This window comes from Euprymna scolopes, chromosome 8 (genome assembly GCF_053919585.1).
Source record: "Euprymna scolopes isolate OS-2025 chromosome 8, ASM5391958v1, whole genome shotgun sequence".
NCBI classification, from domain to species: Eukaryota; Metazoa; Mollusca; class Cephalopoda; order Sepiida; family Sepiolidae; genus Euprymna; species Euprymna scolopes.
In genome coordinates, this window is record NC_136489.1 from 150,031,983 (window position 1) to 150,052,189 (window position 20,207).

General features: G+C 33.7%; 1 protein-coding gene across 1 annotated transcript in view; it reads right to left on the bottom strand.

Moving 5' to 3' along the window:
* The window catches only part of LOC145283828 (solute carrier family 49 member A3-like), a 44,992-nt gene that overhangs the window by 13,765 nt on the left and 11,020 nt on the right, over positions 1-20,207 (bottom strand). The window contains exons 3-6 of the mRNA XM_080132922.1: positions 17,338-17,554; positions 10,577-10,653; positions 6,326-6,460; positions 2,036-2,152 (exon numbers count right to left, since the gene is read on the bottom strand). Coding sequence (XP_079989048.1) covers positions 2,036-2,152; positions 6,326-6,460; positions 10,577-10,653; positions 17,338-17,554 — 546 coding nt within the window. The remainder of the gene's footprint in view (positions 1-2,035; positions 2,153-6,325; positions 6,461-10,576; positions 10,654-17,337; positions 17,555-20,207) is intronic.

The window sequence follows — 20,207 nt, forward strand, 5'->3', positions numbered from 1 at the left end:
TGTAATGTAAACAGGCATCTTACTGCTCAACTCCTTACATAATATCCCTGCAATTATGTCTCATATAGAAGCCTCTATATCAAAGCGGTACTGTGCCTTCTTTAAGATGAAAATGTAATAAAAAAAAGAATACAAGGTACTTATGTTCCTGATATTTCTAGTTTGTTTACCAATGTGCTTGCTGAAATTATTAGAGCATATGATCCAGCATTTGGAGTTGAGAATTTCCTAACATAGCCCCCTCAAGTATGAATCCTAGTACTGAGAAATATGAGAAAATAAGATAGCTTGCATATAATTGGATACCCCACTTTCTCAATTTGGATGCTTAGGATCACTGCCCCATCACTTCACCTCTCTGTATGCCATTGTTCACAGTATATATGGCCTCATCATTATTTCCAACCATGATAGTGGGATTTGACTAGGAAACAGGAAGAAGTCAGATGTGGTTCATCCTGGTGAATAAGGAGGATGAGGTTGCAATTTAAACCCACACCTTTCTACTTTAGTTATTGCAACTTGAGCAGTGTAAATATGAGCATAGTTATTCTGGAGCAAGAGTACTCCTGCCATCGGCTTCATTCCACTTTTCGACCCTGTCGGGGGGGCATTAGAATACACCGACTGCCCCCTTGCAGAGGGTAAAAGTCCCTCAATGGGGGTCCGGGATATGACCTTAAACTATATCCAGTGGTGAGGCCCCAGCTTGTGGGCTTTGGAGAGTGTGGAGCCACCCTTTAATTACCATTCCTCCCAGGTCCACTCTGACCCGGAGTGGTAGTACCTGTTAGGGTCCCAACTATGGGTTGAATAGAAAATGACTTGAAAACAACAAATATATTCTATTAAAAAATTTTTCTTCAAAATCTTTGGATTCGGCATTAAATAACCTGAAAAGGGTTGATATGCCGTAAAAAAAAACAACCAACCAACCAAATCATTCCACTTTTCTACTTAATTACTTCCTTCATTTGTCTTAATTCTGATGCATAGCGCTGTCCATTAATAGTTATTCCCCTTTTCAGATTGTCTATTATAATTACACATTCAGAATCCCTAGAAGAAAGTCATCATCTTGTCAATATATGATGCTTGCTTGAACTTTTTTTTTAGTTCGAGAACTCCAGCGTATGTCTACTGTTTGAAATGGTGAATTCAAGTTTCATATAATTTGCATTGGGAACCTTTTAGACTTAGCCTTGAAACGAGTCAAAAATGCTCTAAAATCGTTAACCTTTTTTTAGCTTTTGATCTGATAAATTGGGCTTCATTTTTCTTTTTGTTTGCACAAAATTTTCTTCCTTTCCCTCGATGAATGACACATGCGTTATTTTACAGGATTGTTCATGTTTGCGTTCATTACAATGTTTTCAATATCATTGCAGCTGGCAGGGGATGGCCTGTCATCCCACCAATCAATGTCCTGTTTTATTTTTTTTTTTTTTAATACTCAATTAAATTTTTTAAGGGAGATAACTCAGTGATATTTACGGTTCTTATTCGTTATTTTAGCAAAATTCGCAAATTGAAATATTAAATTTCAAGTGAAACCAACGGTATCTACTATTGTCATAGCACAATAATGAACATATCCAAAAATCACAAAAAGCAATAAGGTAGAAAATTAATTATTAATGAAAACAATTTCCGAAGACAATTAGCGAAAATTGAATTTTGCAAAAATAAAAAATAAAATAAAAAATGAAGAGTTATAATTGTAAAAGAAAAATATTTTCAGAAAACTGAAAATCTTTGACCAATTTATCAAAACTTATTTTCGCTAATTTTCTTCAAAAACTGTTTTCATTAATAATTAACTTTCTACCTTATGGTTTTTCGTAATTTTTTTGGATATTTTTTGCAACATAACAATTCAGTAGATACCATTAGTTTCACTTGAAATTCAATGTTTCAATTTTCGAATTTCACTACACTAACAAAGAGGAACCATATTTACAGTATCCATTACACGAAACAAGCATCTCCACAAAAGAAAGCTTATTTAAAAAGACAAAAAAAGAAGAGCACTTACATTATTATATCCGTGAGAGCATAACATTTGTTGAATGAGTGTCGATAAACTAGTGAACAAACCAAGTCCAGTACCAAAACTAAAACACAAGATCAAGTAAGATTTGTTGTGGAAAATCTACAATAGAAACAAGATGAAATGAAAAATATATTTTATATGTTTTATTGAAAGATTATATATTTTAATGAAAAATGAGATCAAAAATATATTTTATATGTTTTACTGAAATATATATTTTATATGTTTTAATGAAAAATGAGATGAAAAATATATTTTATATATTTTACTGAAAGATCGTATATTTTAATGAAAGATGAGATGAAAAATATATTTTATATATTTTACTGAAAGATTGTATATTTTAATGAAAAATGAGATGAAAAATATATTTTACTGAAAGATTATATATTTTAATGAAAGAGGAGATGAAAAATATATTTTATATGTTTTACTGAAAGATTATATATTTTAATGAAAGATGAGATGAAAAATATATTTTATATATTTTACTGAAAGATGATATATTTTAATGAAAAATGAGATGAAAAATATATTTTACTGAAAGATTATATATTTTAATGAAAAATGGGATGAAAAATATATTTTATATGTTTTATTGAAAGATTATATATTTTAATGAAAAATGAGATGAAAAATATATTTTATATATTTAACTGAGAAACATAGAGAACTTTATTCAAGAGAGTTAAAAGAGCATGAGCACTGTAAAGGAAATTTAAACTATTGTTCAAGAATTATAGAATGATTGTTCAATTTACATCTATAAAAATAAATGAGAACAATATGTCTGTGATTTGGTGAAGATAATACATATTTTTTTAATTTTTACTTTTCTACTTATTTTTTACTTTATTAACTCAAACAATGTTTGCGAAATTTTTAGCATTAAGATTCATGGTTTTTATTATTTGTATCATTTAAAACTATTATTCTCATCCTAGTCATTGGCTTTATAACTCTGTAGAGGCAATTAAAACACTATAAGCAGAATAAAGTATCCCTGAGTCTTCTGTACTTTTTGTTTGTTATTACATGTATTCTGTCAGATGGCAACCCAAGTAAATAAATAAATAATATATGAAAATATTTTTGTATTTAAGTAACTAATATTTCAAGAAGAGTTATGTCCCTTGCATTCATTTCAGAGAAAGCAGATTTCAATGAACGCAAGTCGCAAAGCACTCTTCAATATTTCTTTACTTTGAAAGTAAATTCTTCTTTTAGCTTTAAATATATTAATAAAATTATTGTCGATCTATACTTCAGTATTTTCATCCAAATTAATTTTCACATATTTGTCCTACATACATCACTTCAATAATCGATATCGTTACGTCACATACATCAATACAATAGTCGATATCGTTACGTTACATACATCAGTTCACTTCAATAATCGACATCATTACATCACATACATTATTTCAATAATCGGCATCGTTACGTCACATACAAATAATTTTTTTGGAACACATTAATGAGAAATATGAAATAGTCACACTGTTACGAGTTTTAGACCTCATTTTGATCAATGATGCCCGCTGAACCCTCTCCATGTTGTTATTATGGTAGCCAGCATCTAAATGTGCCTTGTTTCTGCGGTTACAAATTACTCAAAGTAAAATTGGATACATTTGGATCTGTTCTATCATCATCATCATCATCATCATTGCATCAAACCCAAAAAGTTTCCTTTCCTGCCTTGGCAGGGTACAAAACCGTCTTTGAATTTTAATGGCCGATGACCTTTTTGCGTTCTTACTCCCTCTTTCTCACAAAAGATATGTGAGTCTATCTTTGCTCTTTTCATACTTTTATAGTTGGTGTTCGATTTAGCTCCAATCTATGGTCCCTCCCCGTAAAACATTCACAACAAATAATCGCCTAGCTAAAACAACTACCAGCAACTTTTCTCACGCCTTATCTTTGTCCAAAACTAAAAAAGAATTCCATGAGCAGAGTTTCTTTCCTAGAACTGTCCGTTTGTGGAACGGAACATCATTTGTCTGCTTTTCGGTTGACTATAACATGGTCGTCTTCAAGTGAATAAATTCCTATTGAGTCGTCCATTTACATAATCTAGCCCTAACCCTAAACCCTAACCCTAACCCTAACCCTAACCAAGTTCCACCGTGACTGATTTTGTCTCTCCATCTACCTAACATTTAACACTTATCTTTGAGTGGCCTCCATGCTTTGATAAGTGGTGACTCGCTAAGTAGAAAAAAAAGTACTGGGACTCTATCACTTGATACAGTCATACTCAGTATTACTCTCCAAAAGCCATTCAGCAGAATGTTATCCTGCATTGAGCCAGCTCCATTAAGCTAGGGAGTTTTCCAATGACCCTGAAGCCAACAGAATCTCAGCCATTATTGAGATGACTTGTTCCCTGTTAATATGGTTTGGTCCTGTGCTGTCATAGAAAGGCCACCCTCCCGAGTTTGACCTTTTCCCTTTCAGAAAGGGTTAGTTTATTGCTAATCATCTGAGCCACTTCTACTGGGAAATGTAGACGAGGCTACCCAGGCATTTTTTGCAGACCCACGTGAAATGAAATCCCACTTTTCAACCTTTGTGTCATATTATTTCATTATGGGAGGGAGATAAATATCGATTCCATTACACAAAGATGGTCTATCCTTGTTACCCTGACGATCGATCTTCAACAATAAACCTGTTCTTTCAACAACTACCATGAATGCCGAATAATTTGTGTCTCCATATGTTGTCTACTCACCAATAATCGTTATTGATATCATTCCAGTCACACTTAAACTAATAAAACACAAACCACAAAAGAAATTTAAAAAAATAGAAAAAAAAAAGAAATATATTATACTAGCAGGCCGCCCAACGTTGCCGGTCGTAAAATATGCATAAACATTATATTTTAACTAGACTACCCGTGACCCGTTGGGTGGTATGTTATATTAGCTATGGAATTTTAATGGGTCAGTATGTTATATTAGCTATGGAATTAATGTATAAGCATGACAATTGTGATGTAAAGAAAATAGTTTTTGTGACATAACAGAAACATTTTTATGAAAGTATATTAAAAATGGAAAAAAGAATATAGATAGATTTCTATGAGTCGTTCTGTTTATAATTGTTTATTCTTGAACAAAAAAACTTACAGCCATTGAATTATAAGTGGTTTGCCATACTTATAGGTAAATCTGCACTATTCAAATTCTAATATATCGTTTAATTTAAATGCGAAAAAACAAAAAAACAATTAAGACACTGAAAACGTACACAGTAAAACAATACGTTATAAAATGCTCTTATGGTTGTCAAAGGTTAAAGTAGATTTATTTGTAAAAAATTGCGTTAAAATAACTTAAACGTAATACGGAAATGAACGATGTAAAAAAGTGCAGAAAGTATTAACAATTATTTAGATAATTTAAACGCGAAAAAAACAAAAAAACAATTGGGATGCTGAAAACGTACACAGTAAAACAATACGTTGTCAATGGGTCAAAATTGATTTATTTGTAAGAAAATTGCGACAGTATACTTGTAATACAGAATAGTTGCAAAACATCCTCACCCTTCCCATATTAAATAATAATTTCTAAATAATAACGTTAATATTTCAGTGCGTAGGTCAAATTCTGCAAAAGTAGCGATTTGTGTTTATTTGTTTACGCTGTTATGGGTTAATGTTTATGTACACATGTGCAACCGGAAGTCGTAAACCGGATGTTGGGTTACAACACTCGTTACAAGGTCGTTTGAGTTTTATAATTATATAGATTAATGCAGAATTCTTATTGATTATAAACAGAAATACCGTAGGTATTGAATGTAAGGTTAAATTCATTTAGAAACAAAACAGAAAGAAACTTAAACATGCACATATAAGTATTATGTTTTTTATAGACAGTTCACTATTTGGAAAAAAAATATTCGAGCTGAGATCGAAACCAAAACCTAAAGACAGTGAGTAAAGTACGGTAACCATTAGACCAGCTTGCCAAAATCTTTAAAAAGTGTTTTCAAACCTCGTGAAAAAGTTGACAAGTAGATAAAAATCCGATAATCCCCAGGTACCAATTTTTCAATTATGATCCCTTAGCAGATCTTTTTTCCGGATGAAAACTGATTAAAAAGTTTTCCATGTGTTTGAATAATCTATATACCAAATTTCAAGTCTGCAGATCAAAAATTTGTTGAGTATATAGGTTGAGAAGTGTCCTCACACACACATTCTCACTTTTATAGATATATTGATAAGAAAGAGTTTCATATTTTACTGACTTGTTTTAATCCTATGAAAAACGGTTCTGATTTTTTTTCAGCGCTCACAGTCGGAGGAGTAGGAGGGATTGAACTGCACACACCAAACGTTGCCATCAGCACGGATATTAACGCTGGGATGGAATAGATTTGTAACTGAAATTCAAAAAATAAAATCCAGTATTAAAAATTGTGTTTCACATCAACTTGAATTTGTAACAATGGTTTCTTTATAGTCGCTTGATTCTTCTATAATATAAATCTCACCTGTCTGTTTAAATGTATGTATGTATGTATGTATGCATGCATGTATGTATGCCTAAAACTTTTGACAGAGGCGATGGATTTTCACGAGATTAGTATTTTTTGAAGCTCAACCCTTTAGACGACAAATATCAAAAAATTGGCCATAAGCATTCATTCCTTCACCCTCAACTGGCACTTTTCTACAGGGTGGGGTCGCTTTTTTCACCGATATTTTCTAAAGTAATCCCCTCTTTTCGATTGTCTAGCCTTAATTTAGACCTTCATCACTTCCGGTTTGGCGATGGATGCAAAAGCAAAGACGTCCCATTTTTTTTTTTTTTTCACATTCTTTTCTCTTTCATGATACGGGTTCGAGCCTGCCTTTCTACTACTACTTTTTTATTTTTTGCTCAACACACACCTCTGAACACCCGGGCAATGCCAGGCACCTAGGCTAGTCTTATATATAAATATGTATTAAGTTTCTTGATTTGTTGTGATTAATAGTTTACTTCCTACAACATTAATATTTAATTTTGCTTCGACTTCAATAGTTAATTCTATTTCGACTATATTTTTTTTAAAATGTATTTCCAATCGATTTTATTGATTACATATTTAATCCTATTATTTGGATTCATTATACTACTGTTTTTATCTTGAGTGTCATTTTCCCAACGTTTCAGTCGATGTAATCTCCAATCTTCTTCAGGTGTATCTTGTCAAACTCGGGAATGTTTTTGTCGAACTCAGGAATTTGGATGGAATTTCGAATGGACTCTTGTATTTACTTCATGGAAGTGGCATGCTCTTGTTCTGTCAGCCATGACTGGATAGAGATTCTACATAATTCGCAATTGTACTTTTTGGTCACCCAAACTGAGAATTGAACCTTCAGCCTTCAGGATAATCTCACTTTTATAGTAATAATCTCACTTTTATAATAATAATCTCACTTTTATAATTGAATTTTCAAAGTACTCTAACAAATGTAGCGCAGTACTTGGAAAAATATCTCACTTTTATAATAATAATCTCACTTTTATAATAATACTCTCACTTTTATAATAATAATCTCACTTTTATAGTAATAATCTCACTTTTATAATAATAATCTCACTTTTATAATTGAATTTTCAAAGTACTCTAACAACTGTAGCGCAGTACTTGGAAAAATCAATTGTAAAAGTGAGGTTCTCCTGAACGTTGAAGATTCAATTCTCAATGTGGTCGACTGCAAAATACAATTGCGAGTTACTTAGGACCTATATCCAGTCATGGCTGACAGAACAAGAGCATGCTATCCTCGTTAAGTGAATGAAAGGTTCCATTCAAAACCCTGTCCAAATTCCAGGCAGAAACATTCCTGAGTTCAACAAGATATGTTTGAAGAAAATCAGAGGTACAGCGACCAACGCTATAAAAATGACACTCAAAATGAGAGCAGTAGTCCGATGAATCCAAATAACAATAACTAATCCTCATCTCAAAAATTCAGAAACGTAATGTTTAATCCTCTTGATATTTTCATTCTGCTTAGTGATATTTCAAGAAAGAGAGGAGGAAGTTTCCTTCATACGGTCAGAAAACTCCTTCTGCCGCTACTGAAAAATCGGAAACAAATTTAGTAAAAGATGTATTTTATATTCATCGTTTTTATCATGATTCACTCCACAGTATAACAATATCGAAATAGATTTTGTATTTTATGATGGTGAAAAAATATTGTTTTATTAAATTTTAATAAATTTTTCCAAGTACTCTAATACAGTGGTTAGAGTACTTGGAAAAATCAGTTGTAAAAAGTGAAATTCTCCTAGTCCGTTTGTAGGTAGGTGATATTCAATTGTAAAAAGTGAAATTCTCCTAGTCCGCTGGTAGGTAGGTGATATTCAATTGTAAAAAGTGAAATTCTCCTAGTCCGTTGGTAGGTAGGTGATATTCAATTGTAAAAAGTGAAATTCTCCTAGTCCGTTTGTAGGTAGGTGATATTCAATTGTAAAAAGTGAAATTCTCCTAGTCCGTTGGTAGGTAGGTGATATTCAATTGTAAAAAGTGAAATTCTCCTAGTCCGTTTGTAGGTAGGTGATATTCAATTGTAAAAAGTGAAATTCTCCTAGTCCGTTTGTAGGTAGGTGATATTCAATTGTAAAAAGTGAAATTCTCCTAGTCCGTTGGTAGGTAGGTGATATTCAATTGTAAAAAGTGAAATTCTCCTAGTCCGTTGGTAGGTAGGTGATATTCAATTGTAAAAAGTGAAATTCTCCTAGTCCGTTTGTAGGTAGGTGATATTCAATTGTAAAAAGTGAAATTCTCCTAGTCCGTTGGTAGGTAGGTGATATTCAATTGTAAAAAGTGAAATTCTCCTAGTACGTTGGTAGGTAGGTGATATTCAATTGTAAAAAGTGAAATTCTCCTAGTCCGTTGGTAGGTAGGTGATATTCAATTGTAAAAAGTGAAATTCTCCTAGTCCGTTGGTAGGTAGGTGATATTCAATTGTAAAAAGTGAAATTCTCCTAGTCCGTTGGTAGGTAGGTGATATTCAATTGTAAAAAGTGAAATTCTCCTAGTCCGTTTGTAGGTAGGTGATATTCAATTGTAAAAAGTGAAATTCTCCTAGTCCGTTGGTAGGTAGGTGATATTCAATTGTAAAAAGTGAAATTCTCCTAGTCCGTTGGTAGGTAGGTGATATTCAATTGTAAAAAGTGAAATTCTCCTAGTCCGTTGGTAGGTAGGTGATATTCAATTGTAAAAAGTGAAATTCTCCTAGTCCGTTGGTAGGTAGGTGATATTCAATTGTAAAAAGTGAAATTCTCCTAGTCCGTTGGTAGGTAGGTGATATTCAATTGTAAAAAGTGAAATTCTCCTAGTCCGTTTGTAGGTAGGTGATATTCAATTGTAAAAAGTGAAATTCTCCTAGTCCGTTGGTAGGTAGGTGATATTCAATTGTAAAAAGTGAAATTCTCCTAGTCCGTTGGTAGGTAGGTGATATTCAATTGTAAAAAGTGAAATTCTCCTAGTCCGTTGGTAGGTAGGTGATATTCAATTGTAAAAAGTGAAATTCTCCTAGTCCGTTGGTAGGTAGGTGATATTCAATTGTAAAAATGATATTCTCCTGAAGGTTGAAGGTTCAATCCCTGAGGATTGAGCTTTCAACAAGATACATCGTCTTCAGGTGTATCTTGTCGAACTCGGGAATGTTTCGGTCGAACAGCAGAACCCTTTATTTACTTCATGGGGGTAGCATGCTCTTGTTCCTTCAGCCATGACTGGATAGAGGGCCTAAGTAATTTGTAATTGTATTTTTCAGTCGACCAAACTGAGGATTAGAGTACTTGGAAAATTCAGTTGTAAAAAGTGATATTTTTCCTGAAGGTTGAAGGTTCAATCCTCAGCGTGGGCAACTGAAAAATACAATTGCAAATTACTTAGGACCTCTATCCAGTAATGGCTGAAGGAACAAGAGCATGCTACCCCTGTGAAGTAAATAAAGGGTTCTGCTCAAAATCCCATCCAAATTCACAAGTTCGACAGAAACATTCCCGAGTTCAACAAGATACACCTGAAGATGATCGGAGGTTACATCCACCGAAACGTTTTTAAAAATCACACTCAAGATGAGAACAGTAGTCCAATGAATTCAAATAATACGAATAACTAATCCTCATCTCAAAAGTTCAAAAACGTAAATAACTTTTGTTAAAAAAAAATGCTGAGTTGATTTCTTTTTTTTCTTTTTCTTTTCCTGTTTCTTTGCAAGACTTTTATATACAACGTGTTGGGTCCATTAAAATGTTACAGAAGATTATTTTGAACCATTAAAAAAGTTGTACAACGTTACATTTTGACATTTACAATTCAAGGGTCATTTTGAAAGATTCAAACTATCATTTGGATATCAAGGAATTCTTTGCACTGCCTAAAGATCATTTAAATGTTTCCTTCATTTTCTACTTTGCACTTTCTTTGAAATTTTTATTAGTTAAGTCATAGAGAAAGACGTTGGGTATTAAAACAAATTCTCACCAGCAATGGTATTTTGTCACCTGATGTCACAATGGCAGGAGAAACCAGATTAGCTATCATGATACCAAGCGGGTTGGCTGGAATAAAATGAAATGGGATAAAGCAAACAGAAATGAAACTACAGAAAATAATGTAATTTACAAATTTTTGTAATACTCTTTCCAGGGAACTTCACCATATGATTGAGAACAGAATTTTTGCCTAAGGATGGTTGTTTTACTGTCAACACATTAGCACGTTATTTCTTTATCTGGAAATCGCTCCAGACACAGTATGAAACTACTTGATTGTCAAAAATAAAATAATCATTGGTTTATGCCAAGCTATGGGGTTGGAAGAAAAACAAATAGATTGGTGTTGGCTATTTAGTCTCAAGGAGAATCACACGTAACATTTTTATACATGTGTCTTCGTTTCATATTAATCCGCACTCCTTCACCGCCACTAGCAATAAAGATATATCATATTTTTGTATATCAATGTGTCGTCACTTTTTTAAGAATGGCAGCTCCGTCTGTATCGATTTCGGTCAACTCTTTGGTTTTAATGGACCATGGGAAATTGAGTGCCAAAGAAAGAGAAAGCCAGGAATGTTTCACAATATGTCTTTCCATAAATGTAAATATTTTTTACAATGAATTAATCAAGAGACAAGACAAAAGACCGATATGTGTGTGTGTGTGTGTGTGTGTGTGTGTGTGTGTGTGTGTGTGTGTGTGTGTGTGTGTGTGTGTGTGTGTGTGTGAAAGAGAGAGAGAGAGAGAGAAAGAGAGAGGTAGTAATGAGCTAAAAAAAAAAAAAAACTTAAGTAAAAAGATTCCCGGGCAACGCCGGGTTAGAACAGCTAGTTTGTTTATAAATTACATGTAATGTTACATTTGAAATCTTATTGGCTGGTTAGAAGAGAAGAGCGTGTGTATAGAGTGCAAAACGAAATAGAAAAAAAAAAAGAGTTGTATTAGTTTGACAAGAAAGTTTTTGCGGAATTTTTAATCTTGACTTCAAATGATGTATTTCCAAATAAGTATTCTTTATAATGCCTTTACTTTCTTTATCATTTTAAAGGGCGTTTTTCGCTCTATCTAATCGTTTCAATTACAATCGTTTTAAAACAATTATGTCTTCAGGACGTTGAATACAAGATGGAAAAATAGCAAATTTGCACATTTTTCTTTTTTCAATTCAAACTAGGGGGAAAAGCTGCTGAAACAGCTCACGATATCAATGAAGCGTTTGTCCCAGGAATCACTACTGAACGCACAATACAATGTTGGTTTAACAATTTTCGAGTCTTGAAGATGATGAGCCTAGTGGTCGACCATTGGATGCTGACAACGATCAATTAAAGGTCTTAGTTGAAATCAATTCACGCACAACTGTTCGAGAACTTGTTTCTGAATTAGGTATAACGTATACAACGATTTCCAACCATTTGAGAGAAATTGGAAAGACGAAATAACTTGATAAATGGATGGCTCATGAATTGAACGACGACCAAAAGAAACGCTGTTATGAAGTGTCATCTTTCTTTCTTTTACACACTAACAGCAACCTGAAAAGTAAAGGAGGTTCCAAAAGCCATAAATCCTCAATGATCAGGATGAAGGTGATGAGTTTGATATGAATAAAATAAAATAAAAAAAAAAAAACGAAAACAATCCGAAACAAACAATTTGTAGAAGAGACAGTCACTCTCTGAAGTGTTTGTGCAACTTTACAAATGAATGGACGTAGGAATCAGACGAAAGCAAAATTCGACAGATCAGTACTAGAACGCCTGGACTTTTTTTTTTTTTAAATAAAAAGTTTGTTTATAAGACTCACACTTCTGCTGTAGATAATGATGACGATGACAAATTTCACTGATCAGTCAGATTTTGTTTTCGTCTGATTTCTACGTCGATTTATTTGTGAAATTTGTCATCATCATCATCATCATCATTATCTACAGCAGCAGTGTGATTCTTATAAACAAACATTTAATTTTAAAAAAAAGTCCAGGCTTTCAAATACATACATGCATATATATATATATATATATATATATATATATACATGCATATATATATATAGATATATATATAGATATAGATATATACAAGTATACATACATATATATGCATACATACACATGTATATATACATACATACATAAATATGTATCCAAACATATATATATACATACATATATACATATATCTATACATACATATATATATATGTATGCATATATATATGTATATATATGTATATATGTATGCATATATATATATGCATACATACACATATATATATACATACATACATAAATATATATACAAACATATATATACATACATATATATATGCATACATACATATATCTATACATACATATATCTATACATACATATATATATATATATATTCATACATATGATGATTGCAACGTCTTGTCAGACGAGTGCCACTCCCTCAGCCACTTAAAGTCCATGAACCCAAAAATTACTTCAATCGCCACAGGACCATTTTTATAGACAAATACCTGAGGGAGTATCTATACACAGATGATGTTACAGAGTCTTAGCTTTGTACGACAGCTGAGTCTCTCTCTCGGTTCAAAATGTTGAGATCCAGCAACAAGCAAGAGCAAGATAGCCAGCAACAAGATAAACTGCAGACCAGCTTAATGCGGGTACTGGTCTCCCGCTTTATGGTTACCTTCACCATGGCTTACGTGAGCCCTCTCCACCCCAACACACACATACATACACACAAATATACACGGTGCTAGTTGGCCGTTGACCCCGAAAAAAGGGTTTATTTGCCCTTTGAAAGGTCTTGTTTTTAATCATTCAGGGAGACTAGCCGCCCTCCTCACCAAACAAGTCTGGTGGGGGAACCAGTTTAGTCGCCGATGACCTGACCATGAGGCAAGTAGTACTGGGTTACATGGTACCAGTAGCATAGGACATGACCTGACACATACATATATACATATATATACATACATATATATACATACATACATATATACATACAGGCATATATACATACATACATACATACATGCATATATATATATACATACATACATACATGATACATACATGCATATATACATACATACATACATACATACATATATATATATATATATATATATATATATATATATATATATATATACGGTTGGTTATTTTCATTTTAATGTTGAAGTCTGTATGAACTGTCTGCATAACGTGACTTTTGGATTATTTTGCTAACAGTTTTTTCTCTGATGAGAAGAATTTACATTCTTTGAAACTCCGCGGACTAAGGAGCACTTAGCTATCAGCTTTTGAGGATTCTGCCAAATAATAAAAACTGTTTGTAAATCTCTACTTTGCATCTCTGTTCTTTCTTCTTATATATATATATATATATATATATATATATATGAACAAATGATTAATAAAATATGTTAAAAGACATCTTGAAAAAGAGTTAAAAACATATTTAATTTTAAAAAAGGAAGCACAAGATAAGTGGATAGTCCTTAATCCGCGGAGTTTCGAAGAAATACTCTCCTTCTCATCAGAGGGCAGGAATTAGCAAAATGCAGGATCGGATTTTGCATATAAAAGTATTTAATAAAACTACAAGTAAGTCAAAGATCTTACTTGGTTAAAAAAAGGGTGAGGTAAGGGGAACAGGAGGCAAAAGAAAAATAATAAAAAGATTTCACATGAATGGATAGTCCGGTGAAGGGTAAAAATCCAAAATATATATATATATTCAATAGAAAATTTAATTTGTAATAATAAATACGAAATTTGCATGAATTATAATATTTTTATTATAAATACAAAATGACCGTGGTACCATCAGCTAGAATCAAAACATTTAGTGCTTGTCACATTCCCTATCATTTAAGCTATTGATAGATAGATAAGAAAGATTTAAAATTAAACTATTTCAAGCTATGAATGAATTTGCGCACATATCCGGTAGTAATATGAACAATTTGCATTTCAACTTGCCAACATATTTCTGTAAGCGTTATTCATCAATACCAAACATACCATGTGCATCATCTATCTATTCTTATAGTATGAGGGAAGTATGAGGTGCCTTCAGTAAGTTTCCAGACTTTTTTCGTATGGGCACTTTTATTGATAGTATACACATGAGATTCTAGTCCCCTTCGAAGTAATCTCCTCTGACTGCAAGGCACTTGTTGTACCATTTCAACAACTCGTGGAAGGCTTCATGGATGTAGTCTAGCGGGTACATATTGGAAGAGATGACGGGTTCATATCGAAGACATGTATAACTGCGACTCATAATACACGAATAACAATGGTGATGACAATTCTGAAGGGAAGACATTTATAAGAGACTGGGATGATTCTTGGGGAGGAGATACATTATTGCTGCTGGAGGAGACACATTACTTGTAAGGGGGTTATACAAGAGCTCGTTTATAGGTGAATATACAAAACACATTTGCCTTTTCAGTTGTAAAGACGACACAAAGACAACACAGTTACAAAATATAGATGATTTCTTTATTCCATCTGTCAGCCGATTGATGAAGTCAGGAATTCAAGCCTTTTCGACTACATGGTCTACTCTTCTACCCTTCGCCTATAAGGGGTTCCCAGACTCCAACTGACTATCACTGTGTGTGATCTGTTCTGATTATCTGATCCCAATCAACTTCCTAACTTCGAACCATCAATTCATATATTGAGAAATCTTTGTTTATGACATCAGAAGTGTGGTTCCCAACATGACTAATTTTTTTTTACAAGGAAGTCATCACATCAAGGCCCAGAGACCACTCGGGGATAAGGGCTATTGCATGTACAGTAATCAATGGGATAATATCGCAGCAATCGCCAGCAATGGATATCTGATAAAGTGCCTTTCACGTGGATTTACATATGTCTGTCCAAACACACTTTTAGCAACAAAGAATTCCCAATTCTAATTGTTTAATATCTAACCTATTTTTAAACAATATTTTTAACTCACATTGTCCATTCTTTTAACTGACATATTTAATATTGAGTTATTCTAAAAGAATGGACAATCGATTTTTTTGCGACATAAATAATATTTAACTATTTCTAAAAGAATTAACAATGGACTGCATTCCTAGGATTTCAATTATTCACTTGCTTACAGGGTTCGATTCTAGCCTTTTTCTAATATCAATTTGACTTATCTTGTCTGTCTTATCTAACAGTGTGAGCATGTCAATGGTCCTCATAATAGCCTTATTCATCTCCTCAATTGTCTCATAATGACAGCCTCTAAAGTTTTCCTTGAGTTTAGGGAATAACCAAAAGTCACAGGGAGCAAGGTCTGGGAGGATAAGAAACTGTCTTGATGCTCATTTTGGTCAAATAGTTATGATCTTATCTGAGCAACCTTGGGATAAATTTTGTGCAAATATTCCACAACTTCAGTTCTTTGCAAATAATTGTGTGTACAGTTCCCACACTGACATTAAACTGCTCACTTATTGTCTTTATAGACACACGACAATCCTTATTCATGAAATTCTTTATTTGGCCAATCAACTCTGATGTTCTGACTTCCTTACTTCTCCCACACCTCTCATCATCCCTCACAGACTCCCTGCCTTTCTTGAATCTCTTATGCCATTCAAAAACTGATGCTCGATGGCCCAAAAGCAGTCTGAAGCATTCTATATGTTTCTGTGGCATTTTTTCCAAGTTTAAAACAGAATTTTATTGCATATCGTGCTTCTAAGTGTCCTCAAATTCAGATCGCATGAAATTCACCAACTGTGACGATCAGGCTTTAGTAGGGTGTATTCAAATTCCTGCTGTAACTGTTCATTTAGACCTGAAATCATAAAAATTGGTCAGTCATTTTAAAAGATGTAAAGTAATAACATACTGAATTTTCAAGAGTCTACAACAATTTCAAATGCCTGTACAAAAAAGTTTGGAAACTTATTGAAGGCACGTCATATATCTGTATATCCACTAAGTATACAGTGATTACCCTCTGAAATAAAAACTAATACTTATGGAATCCTTAGTAAAATTCTCAACCTTTTTTTGTAATTCAATCATATTTGGTACAAATGAACTTCAGTCTATGCCTGACTTGTCCACCAAGTTTCAGTAATAAATCTCCAACATATGTCGAACAAATTTTACTTATTTATTTATTTGTGGACTGTTATCCTCATCTTCATAGTTGGTGTTTCACTATTCCTCTGGCCTTCATCAGGTTGTTGACCGCAACGGTATAGGAATGCTGAGTTTTTTAATTGTATCCTCAGTAATTACTGCCTTCCATAGTTGTTGTCATCTCACCACGGTTGGCCAACTAATCCTCTGGCCGGCTTAGGTAAGATTGAAACCGTTATCTTCTATTAATGCTCATCTGGAACTGCAGAGATTCAACACCTCTATCCATTGCGCCATGGGCTCCGCAATGGATAGAGACGGTTCTAGGTAAATATTGTTAGAAGATAGTGATTTCAATCCTACCCAAAGTCGGCCATGGGATTAGTTGGATAAAACGTGGTGAAACGACAACACCTATGAAAGATAGTAATTATTAAGGATACAGTTAAGAGGCTCAGCATTCCTATACCATGCGATTAACTATCTGACGAAGGCCAGAGAAACAGTTGGCCAAAACGTTGTGAAACAGCAACTATGAACATGAGGATAACAGTCCACAAATAAATAAATAAATAAATGTACAAATTACAATCTCAAAGGATTCCAATAATAAAAATAAGTTTTACTCACACATGCCAGATAACATGTTGGCGGTTGTTCTTTGGTTTTCACCAAACCATAAAGCCGCCAGTTTTGTTGGACAGAATATAACAAATGACTGCGCACAAGCTGCAAGGCTTTGACCTGTTATGAGCAGAGGAAACTGGTAAGGTTTAGAGACGAAGTGTAAGCAGCTAATTACTCGAAATACGGAACCAATGAAGTTTAACCAAGAGCCGAGAAGAATCTGAAAGAGAACAAAAATACAAATTTTTCAAAACTTAATTTTTCACATTTTTTTAATTAAAAAAATATTTCAATGTCTTCAATCTGTCACCATTGTTACATAGAAAGAAAAATTATCATAATAATCCTAGATATTCATTTTGTTCTTTAATATTTGCATCAACTTAAATCCATACCTTCATTGTTAATCAGTGGCTTGACATGTGCATGTGTTCTGTCTTCCTCCCAGAACTGAGGATAACTTTTCTAGTTTAGACGAAATCCATGCTTTTGAATATAATTACCATGCAATTGATTCAAACAGCAATTATTCAACCATATGATATTTCAGTGGCTTAAAAGTCAGGAATGAGAGAAAGAAAGAAAAGATTATGTCGTATGCACCTTGTTTAATTATATTGCCATTATGTCCAAGCATTTTAAATGGATGTTGTCTCATTGATGCGTGCACCAAGACTGACAATACTTCAACCACCATTCTCTCTATTAGTGATCATATCTGACGTCATGTCTAGCTAAATATCATCGAGTTTCTCTTCTCACAATACAGCAGTATCTATCCTTGGATCTTTTCATAGTGGCTATCTGAAGCATCTGTTGTCTCCCAACATAACCGTAATCTATGTATTAACTAATAAAAAAAAAAAAGAAAAAAGTCAAATCGTCTTTCGTCTCAAGTTTTGCCGACGACACCAAGATTGGCAGGAAAATAAAAGATTCTTCTGATGTACAAGCTCTCCAAGATGATCTAGACGCTATCTACCAATGGGCGGATGACAACAATATGCAGTTTAACTCCGGGAAATTCGAGTGTATCAAATACGGTAGAAGGAAGGACCTGAGAGAAGCATCTAAGTACTCGACCCAAGATGGGAAGCTAATTAAAACCAAAGATACTGTGCGCGATCTGTGAGTAACGTTGGATTCTGATGGTACATTCACCTCCCAGATCGACTAAGTTTGTTCAACTGCACGGAGCCTTTCCAGTTGGATTCTACGCACTTTCAAAACGAGACAAAAAAACCTAATGCTGACACTCTGGAAGTCGCTGGTGTTGCTGCACATTGATTACTGTTGTCAGCTGTGCACTCCGGACAGAAAAGGTCATATTCAAGCATTAGAGGTCATCCAGAAGTCGTTTCTAAGAAAGATAACTGGTTATAGTCAATTCAATTATTGGCAACTGCTGGATACGTTGAATATCAAATCGATTCAACGCAGGCAAGAAAGATTTCAATCATCTATACCTGGCGTATGATGGAGAACCAGGTGCCCAACGCTGGTATACAGCACCATATCTCAAAACGTGGCAGAAGGTGTGTGGTACCACCCCTAACCAGTGCCAGGGACAACTGGATCCGACGGCTCAGGGAATCGAGTTTAAATTCCCGGGGTCCTACGCTCTTCAATTGCCTACCACGTAACATCAGAGAGATCACGAACTGCAAAACAGAATCGTTCAAGTCGGCGCTGGATACCTGGCTGAAGTCTGTACCAGACGAACCTCAGATCCCCGGTTATACCGCTATGAGACGCAGTGAATCCAATAGCTTACGCCACATGCTTGTCTGTGTAAAGAGGGACAGCAAAACGGTGCAGCGGTCTATTGATTCGACGCCGCCTATACCGTCCCAACTGGAGGCCGCTTGCCACAGTGACCTTGGAGGGCTCTGACCGCCGAAAGACATCACACAAAAAAAAAAAAATATATTTACTAGTAAACTTATTCACGCCAATATTAACAATATTAAATTGCATTTGTGTTAAAAGTTGATATTTTAACATCTTTTTCTTTGCATGCTAGAATAGAAATGCTTAAACTTTTATGCTTGTGTAGCATCGCTGTGGCACGATTCACCAATAAAGCGTATTTACCAATCCAAATGACTTCCAACTTTGAACAACCCGGAAGTAAATAGTATTACTTAATCTGAAGACCCCACCGAAAATGTAGATCAAAATATAAGGATATCCGTAAATTGATTTTTACAGAAATAACTAATACTGACAGTAAAATATGTTTTAGATAAATAAAAATATCCATAAAATGATTCTTTTGAATAAATACGTTTATTTACATGTTTTTTAACTTACGGAAACATTTTTACATAAATAATTAATTCTGAAAGTAAAATATTTTTATATAATAAATAAGAATATCTTGTAGGAAACAGATTCACGAAATTCTGGAATCAGCAGAAGCTCACACACACAGACACAACCCATTAGCAACTTCCAGTTAGTAATAAACATATGGTGAGTTGTTGCCCTTAGTTGCATGGTTCTTATAACCTCTGCTAACACTTACTTGGCACCACTACATTCCTCTTGTTCAACACATTCAAAGAGGGATCTGAATTCAAACTCTTTGCAAATAGCTTAGGCTATTCTGATCGATGCCTTTGGTATCTCGTTATTGTTGTTGCTAAATGCCTTCTTTAAAGTCGATGAATGATAACTATATGAACTGAGAGAATTAACAATTAAACCAGGTTTGACATTCAAACATTTGCAAATTGTAAACTTTATTCATAAATGTATGCCTGTCATATTTGCACTGTTTTCACTATGTACAAAATAAAATAATACAGGATGTTCCAAAAGTCTTGGGCACATTTCAAGTCTTCATATCTGCTTAAATAAGAACGGTAGTA